The sequence below is a fragment of the Eublepharis macularius genome, chromosome 13 (genome assembly GCF_028583425.1).
Source record: "Eublepharis macularius isolate TG4126 chromosome 13, MPM_Emac_v1.0, whole genome shotgun sequence".
NCBI classification, from domain to species: domain Eukaryota; kingdom Metazoa; phylum Chordata; class Lepidosauria; order Squamata; family Eublepharidae; genus Eublepharis; species Eublepharis macularius.
In genome coordinates, this window is record NC_072802.1 from 35,001,545 (window position 1) to 35,024,531 (window position 22,987).

General features: G+C 40.1%; 1 protein-coding gene across 1 annotated transcript in view; it reads right to left on the minus strand.

Annotated features, from left to right (window-relative positions):
• The window catches only part of PASD1 (PAS domain containing repressor 1), a 59,420-nt gene that overhangs the window by 27,641 nt on the left and 8,792 nt on the right, over positions 1–22,987 (minus strand). The window contains exons 5-9 of the mRNA XM_054996226.1: positions 21,764–21,853; positions 10,716–10,836; positions 9,304–9,417; positions 6,775–6,893; positions 5,011–5,093 (exon numbers count right to left, since the gene is read on the minus strand). Of these exons, the coding sequence (XP_054852201.1) occupies positions 5,011–5,093; positions 6,775–6,893; positions 9,304–9,417; positions 10,716–10,836; positions 21,764–21,853 (527 nt within the window). The remainder of the gene's footprint in view (positions 1–5,010; positions 5,094–6,774; positions 6,894–9,303; positions 9,418–10,715; positions 10,837–21,763; positions 21,854–22,987) is intronic.

The window sequence follows — 22,987 nt, forward strand, 5'->3', positions numbered from 1 at the left end:
CTCTCCATACTTTATGGTGGCAGGCAAGTGTTATAAACTGAGTGACAAATGGGTTAACAGTCATCGTCAGGAAATTGCACAAAAATTGCTCAGAAAAAAACCACAAAGTAATTAAGATCACCTAGAAAAGCACGTAAGCATTGGCGAATACACAAAACGGTCACGAATACATATTTCCTTTGGAAGTAGCAGCTGCAGGACACCCCAATTCAGATCAGGATGACGGGGGGGGGGGGTGTTATCCTCCTCCCCAGCGTCTCACTGCACCTTTTTTTTCCCTGGAGCTGCTCTTCACCTCATTGAGGAAAACATGCAGGTTCTACCAAAACCAGCAAGTGAAGCTTCTGTAGACTTGGTAATTTCTGCAGATAAGGCTGATAATAAAGACACTGCCTAGAAAGGCAAGCTCAAAAAGTTGACTGCCTTAACAATGACTACAGTAAGGTGAAAACTACCTGGTATATGGTTGTGACTTCTGAACGATCCACTAACTTTGCAGAAACATGGGATAATCTACAATCAACCCATCAATATTACTGTGGGTGTTTGCAGATTCCAGTGGGGTAGCTGTGTTATGGTGCAGTCACAAGCAGTTACACCAACCCTCTGACTTTAATGGACTTAAAAGGGTGTAACTTTTAAAGCACTTCTTTCTGCCCTATGTTTTAAATTGTTGTTTTTATGTTTCTGTATTGCATATTTCAGCTTCAGTTTTGAAAGTTTTAATGATGTGTTTCTGTTTGGTTTTAATCATTTTAATATATGTTTTTATTACCTATGTTTTTAATCTGTTAGCTGACCATGGTGAGGGCAGAAAGGTAGGGTAGAAATTCTGTAAATAAAATCAATCAATCAACTTTGCTTAGGGCTGCACTGAGTCCGCTACAACAAAAATAAAAAGGAGCCTTGTGGCACTATAAAGACTAATAGATATACTGCAGCATAAACTTTTGTGGAGTGTAACCCTTTTATTGAACACATTGGCCTAAAACCCCAGTCCAATTCATGTTGAGGGGTCATGCGCCAAGTTAAGCCTATGCTTTGTACACAGAAGGCTCCAGTTCAGCCCCTGTTATCTTCGTTTAAAAGAATATCAGGTGACTGGGCTGGAGACAGCTTCTGCCTAAAATCACAGAAAGCCACATGGAGAAGACGACACTGGGTTGGATGGTCTCATTCAGTGCAGACAGACTGGTATCTCCACATTACGCTGGACCAGAGTAATACATGGAGCAGTGCCATTCTAAGCAGGCTTCCTAAGGATTTTATTCAGGTCCATTCAATGGGGCTTACTTTTAGGAAAGTATTCTGAGGATTGCACTGTAAATGTCCCATTACAGTCTGTTGCAAACTATTTCATTGAATGTTCCTAAATTTACAATTTTTTTAAAAAAAAACCCACCCTATCTTCTCACTTTGCTTTTTTCAAGCACTATAAACAGATTATACTTCTGTTTGCAAAGTGCTGTAGAAAAATTTAGCAGAAACAAAACACATGTTCATCCAAACTGTGACTTGATAATGAGTCAGTATATTAGCTGTGCAACCTGAAAAGGATTCCTTCCCCACCCATCCCGTTTATTCATTACTCAGGACGTTTGTAGCTTCCTGTGCTGCCTGGGATTGGAGGTTCTTGTTAGAATTTCCAGCTGGGAACCTGGTGACTCAGCACGGTATGAAATCTCTCAACTGAAGTGCCGGAATAACTAGAACAGATGCCTTCTTGTGCCATAACAAAAAGAGAGCAAAGGGACAGAGAATAGGAACTGTCCAGCATAAGGAAGATGTGCCCCATCCTTGCACATAAGCCTACAAAAGTTACTAGTCCACAAAAGAAATTTGCTATGCTATTTGCTCACACATATTAAAGTGGGAATCAGCAGCCTGGAAACAAGTCTAACTAAGCCTTTGGATGTGTTTCTTTTACTTCTGAAATGCTACTGATGTTTAGTTTTCACGGCAGATGCATTTCCCCCACCCCCCAAAATCTATTTAATTGTCTCAGGTGATAACCTAAAAGGAACTTGGATTACACAACACAGCATTAACACTAGATCAGCATGGCTAATGTAATGGGCCCTTTCTCACCAGAATGAGTTAATTTAAACCAGAATTAGCTACCAAACAGTCTCTGCTGTGTAACTTGAAGGTTATTGTAACTTGAAGGTTCACACGTTACATGACAGAAGATATTTGTCACATCTGCAGTGCTCCTTCCTGCAATAAATGTGTAAAATAATAAAAGACCAACTGCATGGCCATAATGTTACTGTCATTGTCATTACTGGACTGTTTTTGCAACACCCTTCTCTGAGACGTCAATATCGTGGTTTTCTTCATTTTATCACTTAATAAGTGTTTTTACAAATAGTGTTTCAGTGTTATTTTACATTATGGGATTGCTGATACTACTGTGCCATTTATGTGTAAACTATGTTGACAGTCTATTTTTAATGACTGCCTCATTGTCAGTTTGTTTGTCTATATCCTCTGATTTGATTCAAGTTCTTCTGCGGGGTATTTTCTGATTCTGTGTCACACCCCTTTCTACCTCTGGGGCTTGTTTATGCAATCCTAACCCCCCCAGGCAGCGCCATCGCTCGTGCGCTGGTGTAAATGGGGCGGTGCTGGACGGCACCCTATGGACTTTTGCAGGACAGTCTCGCCGGCGCCTGAGCGTGGCAAGGCGAGATGCAGCGGCCCCTGGGAGGTCCCGCCCACTGTTCCCCTGACAACCCCACTCACACCAGCCAATGGCCACACCCCTTCCCTGGCATTCAGGCGAGGGGCAACCAGCGGCACAGCCAATGGGGAGGGCCAGACTGGTGGCTGCAGCTCGGTGCGCCTGCACATACCCGCTGCTGTTGCCACCACCAAAAGAAAAAAGTTCCCCCTCCCTGAAAAGGAGGGCCAAACAGTAGGGAGCATTCTATCCCAGGCCAAAGAACAATAGGCAAAATGCAGTTGCATGATACCTTTGCAAGGTATATGATCTTTTTTTGTGGATTTAAAAGGATATGATCATCCTGTCCAGACAGCATGAATAATAAGCAAGCCTCTGTAGAGAACTCATCCAACGGCAGGAAGCCAAGAGTGAGAGAGGTTTCACACAAGTGCCTCGAGATAGGATTTCTTGTGACATTTTCTCATTTAAAATAGTAATGCGATTTTCCATAATCCATTTTCTTTCCAGGACACTGTGTACAATCTATACCTCATCTCTTTTCTCTCTAGATAAGTATTTAAAATTGTATGCAACCTGTTACTTAATTTTAAATTAACTGCTTTTGTTGTTTTCATTCTATTAAGGATAAGAGATCCATGATGTGTCTGTAAAGTGACTGACTACATTTAAAAAGAAAAAAAAATGGCTTCAGTCTGTGTTGGCTGATTATCTGCCTCAAAGCACAGTGAATTAGTGACTCATATAGCAGATTTTAAATGCTTACTTGCAAGTTAAATCTCCCATTTTGTTCAGTGGAACTTGCTCCCAGGTAGAACTGCCATGACTATCACAGAAAAGACTGCTCTGTTTAGTATTTAGTAATATATTATGAAAAAGATAATTATAACAGTGCATTTCCACTGAGCATGAAAAAGAGTTCCACGAGCAGGGAGTTGCTTACTTTGAAACACTCATCTCTAGTTAACTCTGAGAGCCAAGCTACAAGTGATGCCTTACCCAGGTTGGACACTTATCAGCTTCCCTCAGGTTTTGATGGGAAATGTAAGTGTCCTGGTTTTACAGCTTGGCTCTCCATTATTGCTGCAAGACCAGGATGCCTACCTTTCCCATCAAAACTTGAGGGAAGCTGACAAGTGTCCAACCTGGGTAAGGCGTCACTTGTAGCTTGGCTCGTGACTGCTATGTTTGCGTCTGCCTAAATACTGTATGATTTCTGCTGCACACATAAACTGTACGATGAAATGTTAACAGGCTGCCAGAATGAGGACAGGGAAAAAATAGGAAGCCACAGCGGGCAATTTCAAACAGCAACAAGTACTTTCTCCATTTGATTTATGCCACAATAAATCCATTCACTCTGGAAGGTGCCACAACACAATTTGTTTTTGGTTTTCCTCCACGATTCATCATGTTTTGTTTCCGTGTGTCAGTCCTTATAAAAATCACAAAAGGACGGGGAAACGCAATTGAACCAGGATTAAGGACCGTCTGGTAACAGATTTAAGATTCATTGCCTGAAATCCTCCCTGCCCTTTAATAACATGTAATAGGAAGGTCTCATAGGAGGGGTAAATGATGTGGCTTCCTCCCTCATAGTCCCTCATTACACCCAAACATACAGAAGCATTATACTGCAAAGCTAACATGTAAATCATCTCCTTTTCTATAGAATTACCAGGACTATTCTGATTGTTCTGTTAATTGCTGATGGGGCATCCTCCTTATGAAGAAAATCTTAAAAATGAGGGTGTTTTTTTTTTTAAATCAAGGATTGGGGGAGGGGGGCGCACACCAGATTTTGAATAAGAAGTTGAAGAGAAAATCAAAAGGGATGAAAAAGTCCCTCCTTCCTTCCCTCTTTCATAAAAGAATTCAGAGTCATTTGTTGATGCAGATCAGGTTTAAGGGACAGAACCGGTCTAAAGGCTGTAATGCTTCAAACAATGCACAGTTAACCAGTGGAAAGTATTGCCACAGGGTGCTGTGAAAACTTTTAACACAGCTGTTTTCTACAACAGTAGGATGAACAAATTGAAGATAAGTCTGTTAACAGGTAGAATACTAGCAATGATCATTAGAAACATAATCCCCACACTTAGGAACACTTTGTCTCTGATTATCAGACCTTGGGGATTAGTAGCAGAAGTTGCAGGTGGAAAGAATGCTGAGTCAGATGAAACATTTGTCCGACACAATATGGAATTTCAGTGCTCTGTATCTTAACTTAACTTGATAATTAATGTAGCCCTTGCAAGGAGTTGGATAGTGTTATCTACCACAAATGCAAGATTTTTCAAAAGCATTTTCAAATACATGCATCTTACCTGTGGTCTAGAAACAAAAACTTCCATTCCAGACTGTGCCTTGATGTGAATTCTTCACACGGTTCTTCCACATTACAAAGTTCCTGCAGAAACAGATGGCATGTTTGGGAGTTTCTGTTTCCTTTTGTAAAAATGTTAACTCGGAAAACAAACAGGCTTTCTGACCAACACAGAGGGCCATATGGTGAGCAAGGCTATGGGACATACAGGCCTCTGAAAACCTGATGGAACTTTTAATTTCATCTATCTAACACATTCTGACTGTTAAAAGTGCATCAGTTTATTCAAGGCCACACAGCGAATCAGTGTCAGGTTACAGGCTAGTGGCCAAATGCTGCTGTGAACAAGGCAAAACCTCCAGAGAGTGCTCTGGTGGCAAAGTGCTTGCAAGAACAAATTTAACTGGTATGAATGTTCTACTTCAAACAGCAATGCCCCACACTTTTGGAATGTGGTGGTTGACAAGGCAAGTTTATGCAGCGTTACTTCAGTATAATCCCAATGAAATCAATGGGCACAGACTGGAGTAACTCCGCGTAAGATTGCACCACCAAGCACTAAACCCGAAACACAGGTCATTGCATTGCATATCAAGATCAAGCAAGCATAATGTGGGGATTTACTGCAGCACCACAACAATTCCATCATGCAGTCACATGTTCATTCTCACCTGTAGCACAAGAAAGGAAGAAACTGCTATGGCCCTTTAAGGGAATAGCACAAGAGCGATTGTGGCTTTTCAAGCACCAAATATGCTAAAAGCTCCGGTCTGACAACTTTTTCCTTCTGCCTCTGCTGAGCAGTCCTCAAGAGTCTCTCTACACGATACTTCTTACATGAGGACGCTCAAGTGAAGGGAAACGCAGTGTTAGCCGGGACATGTAGTTTAAAAAGACAGACCGGAAGCCACTGTCAATTTCCCCTCTCTACATGAGGGTAGTTTAAAAAGACAACTGGCAGAGATGCTCCTCAGAGGGTTTGTAATTAGATGATTGCTGTGGAGAGAGGGGAAATTTACGGAGCCATCGGCTTTTAAATTATGCCTTCCGGCTAACATTGTATCCCCCTTCATTTGAGCACTCTCATGTAAGAAGTACCATGTAGAGAGACTCTCACAGTCACACATCTGTATTTGGCTGCCCTCTTGCCCTGTCCTGATCATTCTTACATTCTCCAGTCCCTACAATGATGAAGACGGACTTTGTCATCTGTGAAAGCACAGCAACTCTCTGTTCAGTTTTACAATCAATGCTTAGTTCTCACAAACACAAGCTGCGGTGGTTAACCTGGGCCTGGATAGTACCACTTTTGAATGGTGTGGTGGGGTACGGGGGTTGTCACATAATATAATGCTTCCCCACAAAAAAAAACCCTGCTTGTTGAAAATTAACCTTTCAGGGAGAATCCTTGACTTGAATTATTCTCCTTGATTACTTTTTATATGCACTTTCTTTAGGGAGGACTATTCGGTTGTGTGAGTTCCTCTCCCTCCTTCTGCAGTGGTACAGTCCACAGGGTTTTACCACTATAGAGGCAATTTGGGAAAATCAAGCCAAAAACAGCACAATGAATCAGTCAGCTCTGCTTATAGAAAATCAGTATGTCAGGGAAACAGGTTCTAATCCTACCCCCTCCCTGCCTACTTTATACATTCAAACAAGTTATTTTTTTCTTATGTGGGGCAAAATTCGAAATAGGCATCTTCATTCCAAAGTAATACAGCCTGAGAACAACTCTTAATTATATATATATATATATGCACACCTTTAAGAACTGTGGAGTAACAAGACGGACTGTGGCTACTAGGCAGACCTGCTCTTCATTGGCTGACCGGAACACTCGTGCAATAGCAGATTCAAAGCCATTGTAAGAGGATGTAGGCACTGAAAATAGGACACAAGAAACAAACAATCACAAAACAAGATTATTGTCAGTATTTTTGCAAGAAAAACATTTTGCAAAAACCCACTAGTTCTATTTTGGTTCTTATTCTCTATCCTTTCTAGAAGGACAGAATGCCTAGGGCTATTATGCTTGGGTGAACCACTCCTCTCAGCCCAGCTCCCCAGCTGTATTGGGATTATAATAACAATGATTTTATTCACCACTCTGAGTGTGGCACTAATCTGTCCAGAAGGGCGGTATATAAGCACACCATCACCATCATCACCACCATCATCATCATCACCAGGCAGTATTTATTTTATTTAAATATTTATACCCCATTTTTCCCCTGAAGGAAAAAATATGTCCTGTCCCTTTAACAGGGGCACAGTATTTTATCTGTTTTTATAATTGATTTTAAGCTGTATTTTAATCAATGTTGTACCTCGCCCTGAGCCCGCTTGTGGGGAGGGCGGGTTAAAAATAAATAAATACATAAAATAACAGAGGTTTAATATATAGAAATGACCAGGTGAAGCTTCTCATGGCATAAAAATAAATAATAAGTGACATCCCATTAAGTGTCTATTAAGGAAACAGGACATGTTTTCTCCAGGTTATTGGCCACTCTAATGTGGACCCAAAGCAGGTCGGGACATCATTTCCCCCTCCTCCATTTTAAACTGGTTCCTAGCTGGACACTTCAACCACTTACACATGCTGGCACTCTTGTGCCCCTGGGAATATTTTTTTTTTAATTCAGCCCAACAATGTTGTGTAGGAGTGATTATTTCAGAAATGTCAGTGTTGCATTGTTAATCGTGGGAGAGCTTGTGAGCAAAGGCTATGTCATGAAAAATTAAAGAAGGTGGGGATACCCCTTTGAATGCTGTTGTAATTACTAGGTAGAGAACAGAACGAAAGTGGGAGAAAGAAAAACGAAATTGTGGTGCAGCTTCTCCACAAGGAATACTTTATTCTATGCCACAGAAATTGAAATGTATTGCATGACAGAACAACTGCTATACAAAAAGAAAAGGAGAATTATTCCTTCCCCCTCAAGAAACTTCATGGCAGTATGTTAGCGATCAACATCAGAAACTTCAGATATTCCCAGAGCTTGAAGCAACATGGGTCTTATGGAAGAGTTCTGTGTAACTCTGAAGTCTGTAAATTGCTACATCAACAGAACTTAATCCAACAAAAACGGGGTACACACAGGTTTCTCCAAAGCAGCTGTTTCAGGACAGAAAAATGGAACAGGGGGGAAAGCTAACCCGCCCCCCCCCCCCAATCACCTACCATGGCCCTAATGGCTTGTGGGAAGAGCGGACAATAAGTTAATAAATAATCCAAATCGGGTCCTTGTGCACATGGAAACTGAGTTTCCAGCATGGAACTTGTAACACAAGTCTGACAGAAAGTCGTCATGGCAAATGTTTATTATAACCAAGTTCCACTTGATTATTTCATTCATAGAGGGAAAGCCTTGTTGACGGAACCCTTTCCTCACATCTTGTATTTCTCCCTTTAAGCTCCCCTCTAAGAAGTAACAGGTTATCATGTAATAACTGCATATTTAAACATCATGGTCCTAACACTTTACCCTTAAAGGAAATTACACTTTCAACTTAAGAGAAAACCACAAGCTGATCGGTGACAACTGCTGCAGACATGTGAACATCATGATGTGAGAATTCACCTGTCAATATTACTCATCGGTCACAACTGCAGTTACCAATGTCGTGGACTGAACCCAGGACCTTCTGCGTGTCACTGGGCCACAACCCCACCCTAGGCAGGTGATGACATGATAATCCATCTGCCGGTAGTACAGAAATAGGCCACCAATGCATCGCAGAAACACTCCCGCATTTCTGAAATACATCCGCAGAGAGCAGGTGTTCTTCATAGACTTGAAAATGGCCTTTGCTGCTCATGCCAAATGTCAGTCTCTTCTGTTTTGGCTTTCTGGTCAAACAGACTTCACAGGTTTCCAAAGCACAATAAAACCTTACGTAACTTGTTTGGCCAGAGACCAAGAGTAAAGTATTGTATGTCAGTCAATGATGGCACTTTTAAACATCTGAAAAACCTATACACAGCTCCAGAAAAGGCTTAGGCAGGCCAGTAACTTCATTTCCATGCAATGCCGTTTTACATTTAATCAAGGCCTGTGGGCCATGTCATATTCTGCAAAAGAGGAAATATTAACGGCTTGGGGTTCCTATTTTCCTGCTTCTAGTGCAAGGTGGCAAGGGGGACTTGGAGATCAGCCAAACTGGGAGATTCATCAGCCCCCGATGATTTCTGTAGCTCACGTATCTTCTTCTCCTGTATCATGCCTAGTGTTTTTAAAACTCTGAGTGTATGAGAAACAGAGACAGACAGAGAAATGCAATGGCTTACCATGAGTAAAATATTTGAAATCCACTACAAATTTCACATATTCATACGTAATGGGTTCATTTGGATCTAAGTTTCCTCGGGCTAAATGACAACAAAATTCTATCTGCTTTTCAGCTGAAAAAAGAGAAGATGGACATTTTTAAATATCAGTCACTATGTTTCCCATATCATCCCTTCAGAAAGATTCAGCTACCCCCCAATATAAAGATAATCACCAAAAAATTAGTTTAGTAATATTTCCAAGAAATTCTACTTTCCACCCTCCTTCTTTCATTGCCTTAAATAACTAAATAGAAAACTATAACAAACCACACCAACAAACACACTGTTAATGGGCATGGTACTTTCAGTACAATCCTAAGCAGAGTTACTACAGTCTATACCCATTGAAATCTTTTTAGGATTGCACTGTTTGTAGAGTAACATGTAAGAAAACAAGAGCTTGATCTAAAATCTTATACATGGAAATGTTGAAATAAATGAGCAGTCGATGTTTGAGATTTTGCTCAATTACTTTTTCTTTTTTCAGCATGAAGGAGAGTTAATACTCAGTGCTTTGTTTTCTACTAACCTATATATTTTTAAAACCTGTATATCCATGGAAGATTATGGAAGTGAGGAATGTGAAGAATTCTGGTACTCAGTAAATTTTATTAAAGAGAGGTCTACTGTGCCCAAAGTCCTGGAACACACATAATACTTATCCATGTTATTGCTTAGCCATGTTTTGTTGTTCTAACACTTAAGTTCTCAAACTAAGACACTAGAGTTCACCTTACCAAGCTAAACTCTAACCATGGAAGGTTTGTACAAGAAGACAGCAGGAAAACCCATCCATCGTTCTGCAAGCAGAGAGGCTGGAGACTCATATCTCCCTGCCTGGTTTCTGGACATAAGAGCCAATGACCATGCTGCTAACAGACATTTTTCCTCTCTCTTTAAGGAGAGGTGTTAATCCTTCTCTTTCTGTCCTGGCAGTCCCAGGCTAAATCTAAGCCCCAGGACTGGCTCCCTGCCCACCTTGCCATCAGATGCCATCGTCCCAGGGCACCCCAATATCTGGCAAGGGGTGGGCACTTCAGCAAAATCTATAAAGCTCCAAACCACAGAGCTCAGGTTGTATTTCCAGGATTTGTTCACTGGCGATCGCTGGAATGCACTCTCACATGGAAAAATCACAGGAGCTATTCCAACTAAATGCAGGAAGGGGTAAGGAAACAACATTTGTTGCACTAGTGCCAGGGTAATATAAGAGCTACTCTAAAAAAACACAGTTATTTTCTTTGAACAAGTCAAACTTTTTATTACTATGTATCATTTCCATGTACAAAGTGATTAAATTGCTTATCCATGAGGCAAAGTCAATTTTTGCCTGCTTGTAGCAAAAGTATGACAAGCGAACAAATACTTACTGTTTAGGAAATCTGCTGCCACGGGGTTTGTCACAAGCATGTGTGGGGAAAGCAGCTTGTATACATCGCTCTGTTCACGCTCAGGCAGAAAGTTTAATATATTTTGGTCCACCAAATCTGACTGAGGCAAAAGAACACTTTGTTATGTTCAAGAGTAGAGAGTTAAAAGGATCACAATATGCACAAAGGCTGAATCACACACGTAGGCATATGCATATGACTTGGTCTCTCGTTATTAAACTGCTCGATGCTTGAAGATGCCCAGCCAAATTAAACTATCTCAGAGCCAAACTACAAGTGACACCTGACACAGGTTGGACACTTGTCAGCTTCCCTCAAGTTTTGGTGGGAAATGTAGGCAGCTTGGCAGAATGTTGGACAAGTGAGTTGAAAAGTCCATTGGACAGCAGTCAGAGAGCCACGCTGCAAGACCAGGATGCCTACATGGGAAATGTAGCTTGGCTCTCTGACTGCTGTCCAATGGACTTTTCAACTGTCACTTTTCCAACATTCTGCCAAGGTGCCTTCATTTCCCACCAAAACTTGAGGGAAGCTGACAAGTGTCCAACCTGTGTCAGGCATCACTTGTAGCTTGGCTCTCAGTTATAAAACACTGGGACTAAAAGGCCAGACCATTCAGATTCTTTGAGGTGAGATCTGTGATGGACCACTTACACCTATATAAATTATGGCTTGACAGTGCCATGAATGATAACAATAATAATATTTGATTTATATATCACCCTTTAGGACAACTTAACGCCCACTCAGAACGGTTTACAAAGAATGTTATTATTATCCCCACAACAATAATCATCCTGTGAGGTGGGTGGGGCTAAGAGAGCTCCTAGAAGCTGTGACTGATCCAAGGTCACCCAACTGGCTTCAAGTGGAGGAGTGGGGAATCAAACCCGGCTCTCCAGATTAGAGTCCTGCCGCTCTTAACCACTACACTTGTATCCTTTGGCCATTTCTGGTTATGACTTAGCAGTGCTCCATCTTTGGTTTGATTCTTACAGAATGAGTATGTGTGGTCAAAATTTTCAAAATATTGTGAAGCCAGAAGTTTACTTAATGTCCTTAGAAATAAGAGCGTTCACCCTGGCAAGGTGTTTGGCCTTTCCTTCTGCAATACTGAAAGGCAGATACAACAAAATCCCCTGTCTGGAAAGGCTTTGCTCCTGTCCATTAAGAGTGGTGGAAACTATAGAGCACATGTTTTTTAGCTGCCCATATTATAAGGAAGCACAGGATGAGATGATCACACCATTATTATCAGGTCTCACTGAAAAAGCTAGACTTGGTTATCTACTATCCAATAAGAATGCCAAGATTACCTATCAAGTAGCCAGATACTGTTTGGGGATATTCAGGTCTCGGAAATTATATTATACTGTAACTAGATCTTAATTTCAAATTGTTTTATTTGTTCTATTGTATGCCTTGAATTTTTGTCTTTACTGTAACTGTGTTATATGATTGGTCAAATGACCATAAATAAAGAATGAAGTATAGGTTTGAATCTTCTGACCTGGCCAAAAGAGATCTATAGGCAAAAGAAAAAAAATCATTTTGTTGTGTTGCCCACACTGCACTTTAAGCATTCTCATGGGAGGATTTGAATGTATTGACTCCACAGCTGTTTCACATAACATCTTTGTGTTCATTTTGTGCAGGGTCAGGCTTTTCAGAATTATTAATTATACTGATGGAGTGATTTGTATGAATATAGACCACTTGGGCCAAAAGACATCTGGTTCTGGTTCTATACATATGGAGATAAAATGTACTAACATACTTGTATATTAGTAAGTTTACTATGTGTATATACAAGGGTATAGATATGTTGAACCACACTGTTGCTGTTTTTAATCATACTTCTGCACTTTCATTTGTTGAATTAAATTATGTACCAGTATTTTATTTATTTGCATTATACTTGTAGTTACGTTTAATCCACTTTTTCTGTTGCAATCCTAATGACTTCATTAATGCTTATATACAAGCAACATGAGGGAAAGATTATGCCTCTTTGTATTCCTTCTTCCTTTCATTCTCACAAAAGCTGAATGAGATAGGCTGCTATTGTTTATTTTTATGTATTTTGTTTAATTATTTCAGAGGCCTTATATATATTTGTATTTTAAATGCTGTTTTTGATGTTTGACATATTTTAATGTTTTGACGTTAATATTTTTAATATTTGTTGCCTTGAAGAACCTGGTTTGGATCAAAAGGTAGCACAGAAAATTTTAAAATAAATAGCTTAATTGATGGGATGTTGATCTCCCAGGTCAACTTACCATCAACTAGATCAACAGTCCCCAACCTATAAAATGGCTGCCACGGGGCAGGGGTCAAACAAAAAATGCTGGGATCTTCCAACCCAAGTATCCTCCTAAGATGAATGAAGCTGTTTCCAAACAGTGTTCCCTGCAGACCCAAAAGTGATGTATGTTGGGCTCTTGTGTAGCATCTCTTGTATCAAAGAGGCAGAGGAAGGCCAAGACTTGCTTTTTGATTTGGGGGTAGAACAACGTGGGTGCCAAGAACACATTGGTGGGGGACTTCCGGTTTGGGATCCATGGAGGTCTGAAGCAGCTCCAGTTGCGGAGCTGACCGGACTGCCGTTTTAAGCGGCCGGCGGGGTGAAAATAGCCCGCGGCCGACTGCTCTCAGGCGGAGAGCAGGCAAAGAACGCTCAAGACCCCAGGGCGCGTTGATCTCGGACGAGGGGGGGCTCTGCGCAACGGGTCCCCTCCCGATCCTTGAGGTCCCACCCTGCGACGGGTCGGCTACAATCTCTGCGGCAGTTTTGGGGCCAATTCGGCTGGCATAAGACCTACATACCCAAGCTTCGATTGGGGGAAGAAGTGGAGAGGAGAAGCTAAAATCGAAACAGTGATTACAATCCGAGAAAAGTGAAAGAGAAGGTAAAGATCACTATCTTCCGATACGGGACAGATTGATAAAAACAGAGAGGAAAAAAAGTAGATTCTTAAGCTGCAACAGATTAATGAAAAGGAGGGGAAGACTCGGCAAAAGTTGTATTTGAAAAGAGACTAAGTTTAAAGAAGTTATTAAAGTAATTGGACTATTGTTTTGAATACTTGCGGTTATGGAGCTGTGAGAAAAAGACACCATCGCGAGATCTGCTGTGGGAAGACGGGAGACAGGAAGTGCGTAACAACAATAGAGTGGCTGGAGAGAAGCGGCCCTTGCTGGAGGGCAGGAAGAAGGGAATCGCCATTTTTGAAAGGGGAAGGGTCGCGGCTTCAGCGGAAAAGGAAGTAGGCCATTTTGGATTACAAAATCATAGAGAGACCATAGAGAAAAGACGCCCGACATTTTGGACTCTTTAAAAATTAATCTATGCAAGAAGACCGGGACATTTGAAATAAAAAAGGTACTAAACTCAACGCCACGGAGTTAAGGAAGAGAGCGGACTCGTGGGAGCGAGCTAAAGCAAGCCCCACGATGTCGAAAAAAGAGTGGCAATCGGCAATAGAAAACCTGGATAAAAAACTTTTAGAGGTGATAAAAGAATTTAAAGACATGAAATTGGAGCTGATCAAGGAGGTTAAACAGACAGTAAAATCGGAGCTGTCAGAAGTAAAATCGGAGCTGTCAGAAGTGAAGAAAGGTATGGAAACAATACAAAATGAATTGCAAGGAACGCAGCAGAGAGTTAAAACAGTAGAAGGAGCGATGGAGAACTTAGCAGACACGCAACAAACGGAGATGAGACTGATGAGGGGAAGGATGGCGGTTGCGGAAAGTAAACACATGGAAAAGCAGCTCAGATTTCGTGGTCTGCCGGAGATAGAAGGAAAGACAGCGCAAGAACAGATGACTGAGGTGTTAGCTGAATACCTGGGGAAGGAGGAGGAGGAAGTTGTGGCTATCCTTGATGTGGCATATCGCGTGAATTCGAGAATTGCAACCCAGAGGAAAGTACCAAGAGATGTGATTGTGCAATTTACAACACGAAACATGAAAGAGAAGATTGTGACTAAACAGTTTCAAGATCCATTGGAGATCGATGGCAAGACAATTATCATAATGAAGGAACTACCCAGATCAGTGTTACTAGATCGGAAAAAATATAAAGCGCTAATCCAGATGTTGAAGGACATGAAAATCAGGTACAGATGGGAGCTTCCAGAAGGTTTGTCCTTTGAATTTGGAGGTGCCAAAAAGCGCATCAGATCTGAGCGGGAGATGGAGCGATTTATAAGGGACAATGAAAAAGACTTACCAACAAGATTATGAGTATGGAGTGTAAAGTATTATCTTGGAATGTAAATGGACTAAACTCACCGAATAAGAGGAAAAATATCTTCCACTGGCTATTAAAACAAAAATGTGACATTGTTTGCTTGCAAGAGACTCATATTCGAAAGCAGGATGTAAAATATTTAAAATTGGGAAAATTGGGCAAGGAATTTGTAGCGGCCTCAAGCAAGAAAAAAAGAGGAGTGGTGTTGTATGTAAAAGAGGAGCTACAGCCAAAATTTGTAATGAAAGATGTGGAAGCCAGATTTGTAGCAGTGGAATGTATTTGGAATTTAAAGAGAGTGTTGGTAGTCGGAGTTTATGCGCCTAACGGTGCAAAAGAAAGCTTCTTTGAGGATTTGAGGAAGCATTTAGACGATCTTTCATATGATCAGATAATTCTTGCTGGAGACTTCAATGGAGTGACAGACTTGGAATTAGATAAAAAGACAATAACGACACAAAAGAAAAGAGGATTATTACCAAAGCTTTTTTTTGAGTTGATTCAACAAGAGACTCTCGAAGATGTATGGAGGAGAGAATATCCCAAAAGCAGACAGTTTACTTTTTATTCTGCAAGGCACTCTACATTATCAAGAATTGACATGATCTGGGCCTCAAAAGACTTAGCGTTATGGACTAAGGAGGTAGAAATAATGCCGATGATAGGCTCAGATCACAACCCAATTATGTGGAAATTAGGGAAAAGGAGAAAAAGGAAAGCATGGAGAATAAATGAGGACTTGCTACAAGAAGGCGAGAACATGGAGATATTGAGAAGAGAGACAAAGTTCTTCATACAGTATAATGTGAACAAAGAAGTACCAACTGACAAAGTTTGGGATGCTTATAAGGCGGTTATAAGGGGCATACTAATGGACTTAAATGGTAGAGCAAGAAAGAAAAAAGAGGAAAAAAGACAAGAGATTGAGGAGAAAATAAAAGCCAAAGAAATACAGCTAAAAAAGAGACCAGGGAAAAAGAAATTATATCAGGAAATTAAAATACTTCAAGAACAGTTAACAGCAATGAGTAATAAAGAATTGGAGTGGAACCTTAAAAGACTGAATCAGAAAGCATTTGAAGGTGCAAATAAACCTGGGAAGTACCTGGCATGGCAATTGAAGAAGAGAAGGGAAAAGAAAATAATAAACAAAATTTGTGAAGACAACAAAACGTATTTGGAACAGACTACCATTAGTAGAGCCTTTTATAAATTCTACGCTAAGCTGTACAATAAGAAAGAAGTAAATAAAGAATCAATAGCGTCATATTTGGAGAAAACGAAACTTCCAGAAATCTCGGAAGCTTGGAGAAATAAATTGAACAGTGAAGTAACGGACGAGGAAATAAGCAAGGCAATACAATCTGCAAATCTAGGAAAGGCGCCAGGGCCAGATGGACTGACGGCTAAATTTTATAAGACAATGGCCAATGAACTGGCACCATTCCTAAAAGAGGTGATCAATGGAGTTTTAAGGGATCAAAGGATTCCAGACACCTGGAGTGAAGCGAACATATCATTGATCCCAAAAGAGGGCCAAGACTTGACTAATGTGAAAAATTACAGACCGATATCGTTACTTAATAATGACTATAAAATCTTTGCGAAGATATTGGCGGAGAGACTGAAGGGGTGGCTCTCGGAAATCATAGAGGAGGAACAAGCAGGTTTTTTGCCAGACAGACAAATCAGAGACAATTTAAGGACAGTGATTAATGCTATTGAATATTATGATAAGCGTTGTGACAAAGAGGTTGGTTTCTTCTTTGTTGATGCTGAAAAGGCGTTTGACAATTTAAACTGGGATTTTATGTTTGCCACTATGGAAAAGCTACAACTGGGAGAAAGATTCATCAGAGCAATTAAGGAAATTTACAGAGACCAGACTGCAGCAATTGTGGTGAATGATGAATTGACTAAGAAATTGACTATTAGTAAAGGAACAAGACAAGGTTGCCCGTTGTCTCCACTGTTGTTCATTTTAGTATTGGAGATCCTGATGATACAAATACGACAAGACGAGGAAATTCGAGGAATAAAAATTAAGGACTATTCATACAAGGTCAGAGCATTTGCGGACGATATAATGTTAATTGTAGAGGACCCACTGGAGAACATGCCAAAAGTGATCGATAAGATTAAGGAGTTTGGAGACTTGGCAGGTTTCTATATTAACAAAAAGAAATCAAAGATACTATGTAAAAACATGATTAAGCAGAAACAACAATTGTTAATGGAAATAACGGACTGTGAAGTAACAAGTAAGGTGAAATATTTGGGAATAGAACTGACTGCAAAGAACATAGACTTATTTAAAAACAATTATGAAAAACTATGGATTCAGATAGAGAGAGACTTGATTAAATGGAATAGGCTGAATCTGTCATGGTTGGGTAGGATTGCAGCAGTTAAGATGAATGTGTTACCAAGAGTAATGTTTTTGCTACAGACAATACCAATCATCAGAGACTCTAAACAATTTGAAAAATGGCAGAGGAAATTATCAGATTTTGTATGGGCAGGCAAGAAGCCTCGAGTGAAAATGAAAGTTTTACAAGATGCAAAGGAAAGAGGCGGAATGCAACTGCCCAATCTGAGACTTTATCACGATGCAATCTGCCTAGTGTGGCTGAAAGAGTGGATGACATTAAAGAACAAGAAATTATTAGCCCTAGAGGGATATAAAAAAATATTTGGATGGCACGCATACCTATGGCACGACAAAGTAAAGGTCAATTCGATGTTCCTGCATCATTTTATACGGAGAAGTCTATATACAATCTGGAAGAAGTACAGAATTTATCTACAAGAAGGAACTCCTTTGTGGGTAGTTCCATATGAGGTGATAGACCCGAGAGCTGTTGATAGTGAACAACAATGTTTAACTTATAAAGAAATAACTAGAATTGAACTATCTAAACTTAGAATAAAGACGCAAGAGGAACTATCACCTCATTACGATTGGTTCCAGTATAGACAGATCAGAGATTTATATAATTCGGACTCTGTAAAGGGAGGTATACGAATAGAGAATTCGGAACTAGAGCAGACCCTTCTTAAAGAAGATAAGAAAAGAATATCTAAGGTATACCAAGTACTGTTGAAATGGTATACTGAGGATGAGACAGTTAAAACACAAATGGTGAAATGGGCTATAAATTTTAACAAAGAAATAACAATGGAGGCATGGGAATACTTGTGGAAGACTACAATGAAGACTACGACGTGTACTAGCATTAAAGAGAATATTTACAAAATGATTTATCGTTGGTACATGACACCAAAGAAGATTGCGCTAGGGAATTTGAATATTTCTAATAAATGCTGGAAATGTAGGAAGCATGAGGGCTCCCTCTATCATATGTGGTGGTCGTGTGAGGTAGCTAGGGAGTACTGGGGGGAAATAATAAGGGAAATGAGTGAAATTTTACAATTTCAAATTAATAAGAACCCAGAACTCCTGCTACTAAACTTGGGAATGGAGGGAATTCCAGCCCATCATAGGACATTGATATTTTATATGACGGCAGCGGCTAGACTTCTGTATGCGCAAAAATGGAAAGTACAAGAAGTGCCAACTATTGAAGATTGGATTTACAAATTGCTGTATATGGCTGAAATGGACAAGATGACAAGAAAACTGAGAAATCTGGACTCAGGGCAGTTTAACACAGATTGGGAGAAGCTGAAACAATATTTGGAGAAGAAATGGGAGGTGGGAGGAAAACTGTGGCAGTTTGAGAACTACTGATGTGTAACAAAGTGCAGAGGAGGGTGACTTTACCGGGGGGGGGAGAAGAGAAAAAAGCGAATCTATAAGCAGTTAGATTAATAGATGGATATATATATAGATATATGAAGGCTAACAAATAGAACATTGATAGAAAATAATTAACTATAAGGATTAAATATAAGGATTGAGTAACCAATAATATTTTCTTTCTTTGGTAAGATCTGTATAATGCACCAAACTGAATGTCTAAGGATAAAGATGAGTCAAATTGATTGACTATATGATGAGAGCTATATTGAATTATATTGAACTATTATAAGAAGACAGCAATATATATATAAGTTAAATTGTTTGACTTAAATGAATGTTTGATTTACATGGTTTATGGGTTATAGAAATATTTGAATTATAGAAATTGGGATAAATTGTTTATCCAAGATGGAAATAAGGACTTACAGTTTGGGTATAGAATATCAAAAATAGTTAAGGATGTACTGCTTAGAATAAAGGAGAATATATATTTGTTTTAGATAGAGGAATCAAATAGAAGTAAGGGAAAAGGGACAAGGGGTTGGAAAGCTGTTGGAAGTCAATAAAAGGGGGGGAAAGGGAGGGGGTTAGAAATGAAAAATTGGGGATAATTGAATGTAATGTAAAAATAATGGATTCTAACCCAATAAAAATTTTTTCAAAAAAAAAAGAACACATTGGTGGGCTCCATGGCACCCTTTGGCACCTTGCTGGGGATCACTGAACTATACCAAAGAAGAAAATGTCGCAGCAGAGCTTAGCAAAGGAACTGTGAAAGCGGAGAAGGAAAGAAGTCAAAAGCAGGAGAGAATTTACTGGGGGGTTTTATGCTACATTTATGATCTGATTCTGGTATCAGAGAGGGAAAGCTGTTCTGAGGAACACTGTATTTCATTGCTGGAAAAATGTGGGCTGTTTGCTGCACTATTGCCACAAAATAAAAATGTGGTAACCTTAAAAGGCACTCTTAGAAACAAGATATTTGTGCACAGTCACTAAGTCTGTTGGACCATCTGCATTCCTTTGGAGAAAAGAGCTTGAACGAAAGCACAGTTTAATTAGAGAAATATCTTCCATACATCTATATGTGACATAAACAACACACGTACGCCTACAAGGAGCAGAGCAACTGTGTTTTTTCCAATAGCTTCCTCAATATGTGAGCACAGTCAAAATTCTAACACAGAAGTGATTATTTAAGAAGCCCCTCACAGCACTGGCCTCCTTTTAGCTAGGATGTAAGGAGGGAGAAGGGGATGCCTGGATTGAACTTACACCAAGGTTGCTATCCCCTACCAACACAACAAAATCTCATAGGTGCACAAGCATGTTGTTTATTGGCTTGGGGGGCGGAATGTCTTCTCAAAGCAGCTATCTGTCGTGCTCCCTCTATAGCAGTTCTGTACATGTAAATTTATTTCAGCATATCATTGGCTGGAGATGCAGATCACAGATTTTCCAGACACTTGAAGGCGCACAGCTACTGTGCCTCTGGTAAACACACTCAATTTTTCCCCCTGTTCTGCTACATTCTCAGGCTAAAGAGGTCTCACAAGTGCTTCCTAATAACATAAGATGGGGGAGTGTCAGCTCTCAGGCAGCAAAAACTGTATGAAATCTCATTGGAGTTTCTGAAAAAATTCTGATAAGTTCTCCTCATTCAATATCAGAAGCAGTAACAAGAGAAAAGTCCTCTCCATTTGGGGGAACCAAATTAGAGACATCTTTTCAGCTGTGCATATGGAATCAAGTTTATAACCAGCAGCTGGTGAAAATATATTTATTTACCCAGGCATTTTGAGTTTGTCCTTTTTTCTCTTTACTGATTTGAAGATACTGTTAACAGTTGGTTTTTTAAAAACATTGTGTTTATGTTTTAATAATTATACACAAAATCTTGTGTTTTATAAACTGCCTCGAGAGCCAGAATTGGCTGAGGAACATGAAATAAAACATGGGATATAAATAAATATGGAGTTGGACCCAAAGCATGGCAAAAAGAAGGAAATAGCGGCTAGCACTGTTCCACTAATACTTGTGCAAGAGTTCGTGTAATATTGTAACACACAGGCCATATAGCAATTGTAACACTTGTGCGTGCAAATGGGCATCTTTGGGTATAGTTTCACTTTTATCATACAATACTCTTCCACAATACTCTTCTGTGTGCAACCTTCTGCATGCAGAAATGCATCCTTGCATTGTCTAATATCATCTAATCATCTCTCACTGTATGTACCCCAGAGAGCACTTACATCAGCTGATAAGCTGGGGACTGGTGGTCCCTGGCCTCAGGGAGGCTTGATTGGCCTCAACCAGACCCAGGGCCTTTTCAGTCCTGGCCCCAACCCAGTGGAACTCTCTGTCTGTGGACACTCAGGTCTGCCAAAATCTTCTCTCCTTTCGGCTGGCCTGCAAGACCGAGAGGTTCTACCAGGCATACAGCTGAGGCCACTGTGTGTGTCATCTGATGAGCCTCCCTACCAGTCTCCTGTGGGGGGGCTGCTTTGTTACTTTGCCCCGCCCCCATCTGAATCAACTTTGATTAAAAAGGCTGCTTCTGCCCTCTCTACCAATATCAGGGGGTTACTGGAGAGGTTTGTTCTTTAACTTCCCCCCCCCATTTAAATTTAATTTAATTTAAATTAATCCTGTTTTAAAATGTTGCCCCCCCCTTCCCCCCTGTGTACTACCAGCAGGGGTGGATGCTGGACTTGGATCAGTCTTGGGAATTGTAGCTGGGAATTTTTAACGGTATTGATGAACTGAAATGATGCTTATTGTTGGTTTTAAATTCTGATGATCTTATCTTGTGGTTTTTAATTGTATCCTCGCTTGATGTAAACTGCCCTGAGCCTGCTTGTGGGGAGGGTGGGCTAGAAATCAAATAATAAAATAAAATAAAAATAAAATAAAATAAATATCTGAACCCAGTTTTGAACTGGACACTCATGGACACTCTTATAGATAAAGTGATTTTTAAAATATTACATTGTTAGAACTTACCGGTAAATGCCCAAGAAGAGAAGAGACACTATCAGATACATAAATAATAATTCCATCAGTGGTTAGTGCAATGAGAAATCCATCTAATGCCTACAGTGGGAAAAAAAGGAATATTTAAAGAGGGGAAAATTACTTCTATCCAGATCCCAAGCCCACTTACTTTGGAAGCAAATCCCAGTGACTTTAGCAGAACCAAAGTGAAACATTCATATTTTTAGGATTACAGCTATGTAGCACAATCATGTACACAGTTACTTAAACATAAGTCCCACCAAGTTCACTAGGGCTTACTCCTGTGTGTATGATTGCAGTTTTAAAATTACTTCAAGCATATTTGGTTGGCGGATGTTTTTCAATTTATCACAACGTGCTTGGATTTTTTTTTTTTAATTAATAATTTGGATATGGAGATGTTCAGAGATCAGGCTTAAGGTTATGTCCAAAAGAGCTGTACCAGGAAAGGAGGAGATGTTCAGATAAACATGTGTGTGTAAAGTGCTGTCAAATCACAACCAACTGCTGACAACTCCATAGGGTTTTCAAGAAAAAAGACAAACAGAGGTGGTCTGCTTGCCTCTGTGCAGCAACCCTGGACTTCCTTGGTGGTCTTCCATCCAAGTTATAACCAGATCCAACACTGCTTAGCTTCCAAGATCTGATGAGATTGGGCTAGCCTGGGCCACCCAGGTCAAGGCTCAGTTAAACGTAAATTGTATAGAACTTTATGATTTAAGTAATATAATATTTACGTGGCCTAATTGAGACATAATCTAGTGGGAGGACACATTAAAAATCCAGGTTGCTTTAAGATAACTGACAGAGCAAACCTATGGAGAGTTTCTCCAAATTATGCTCACTGATTTCCATGGGCTTAGACTAGAGTAATTCTGCATAGGACTGCAATGTAAGCTTCCAGCAGCAGGCGTTCTTCTGTTCTAGATGTCATCCAGAATCAAAGTCAAAAACAGAAATACTGAGTTCAGACTGGAAACTAACTGTACATTAATAGCTTATTGCAAAACATAAGAGTTTTTTGATGAAAAGCATCAGTTCATTTGCTGCTGCTTACAAAGTCTGTTCCCGCCCTTATCCTGCCTATAAGACTAATAGTAAAGAAGTCTTTTGAAGTTCCAAGCAATGGCATTTGAAGCAGCACAGCAGAAAAGACCAGGATAGTAGAAATCATTCTAAGCGAATGTTTTTCCCTCCTTTTCCCTAGACAGA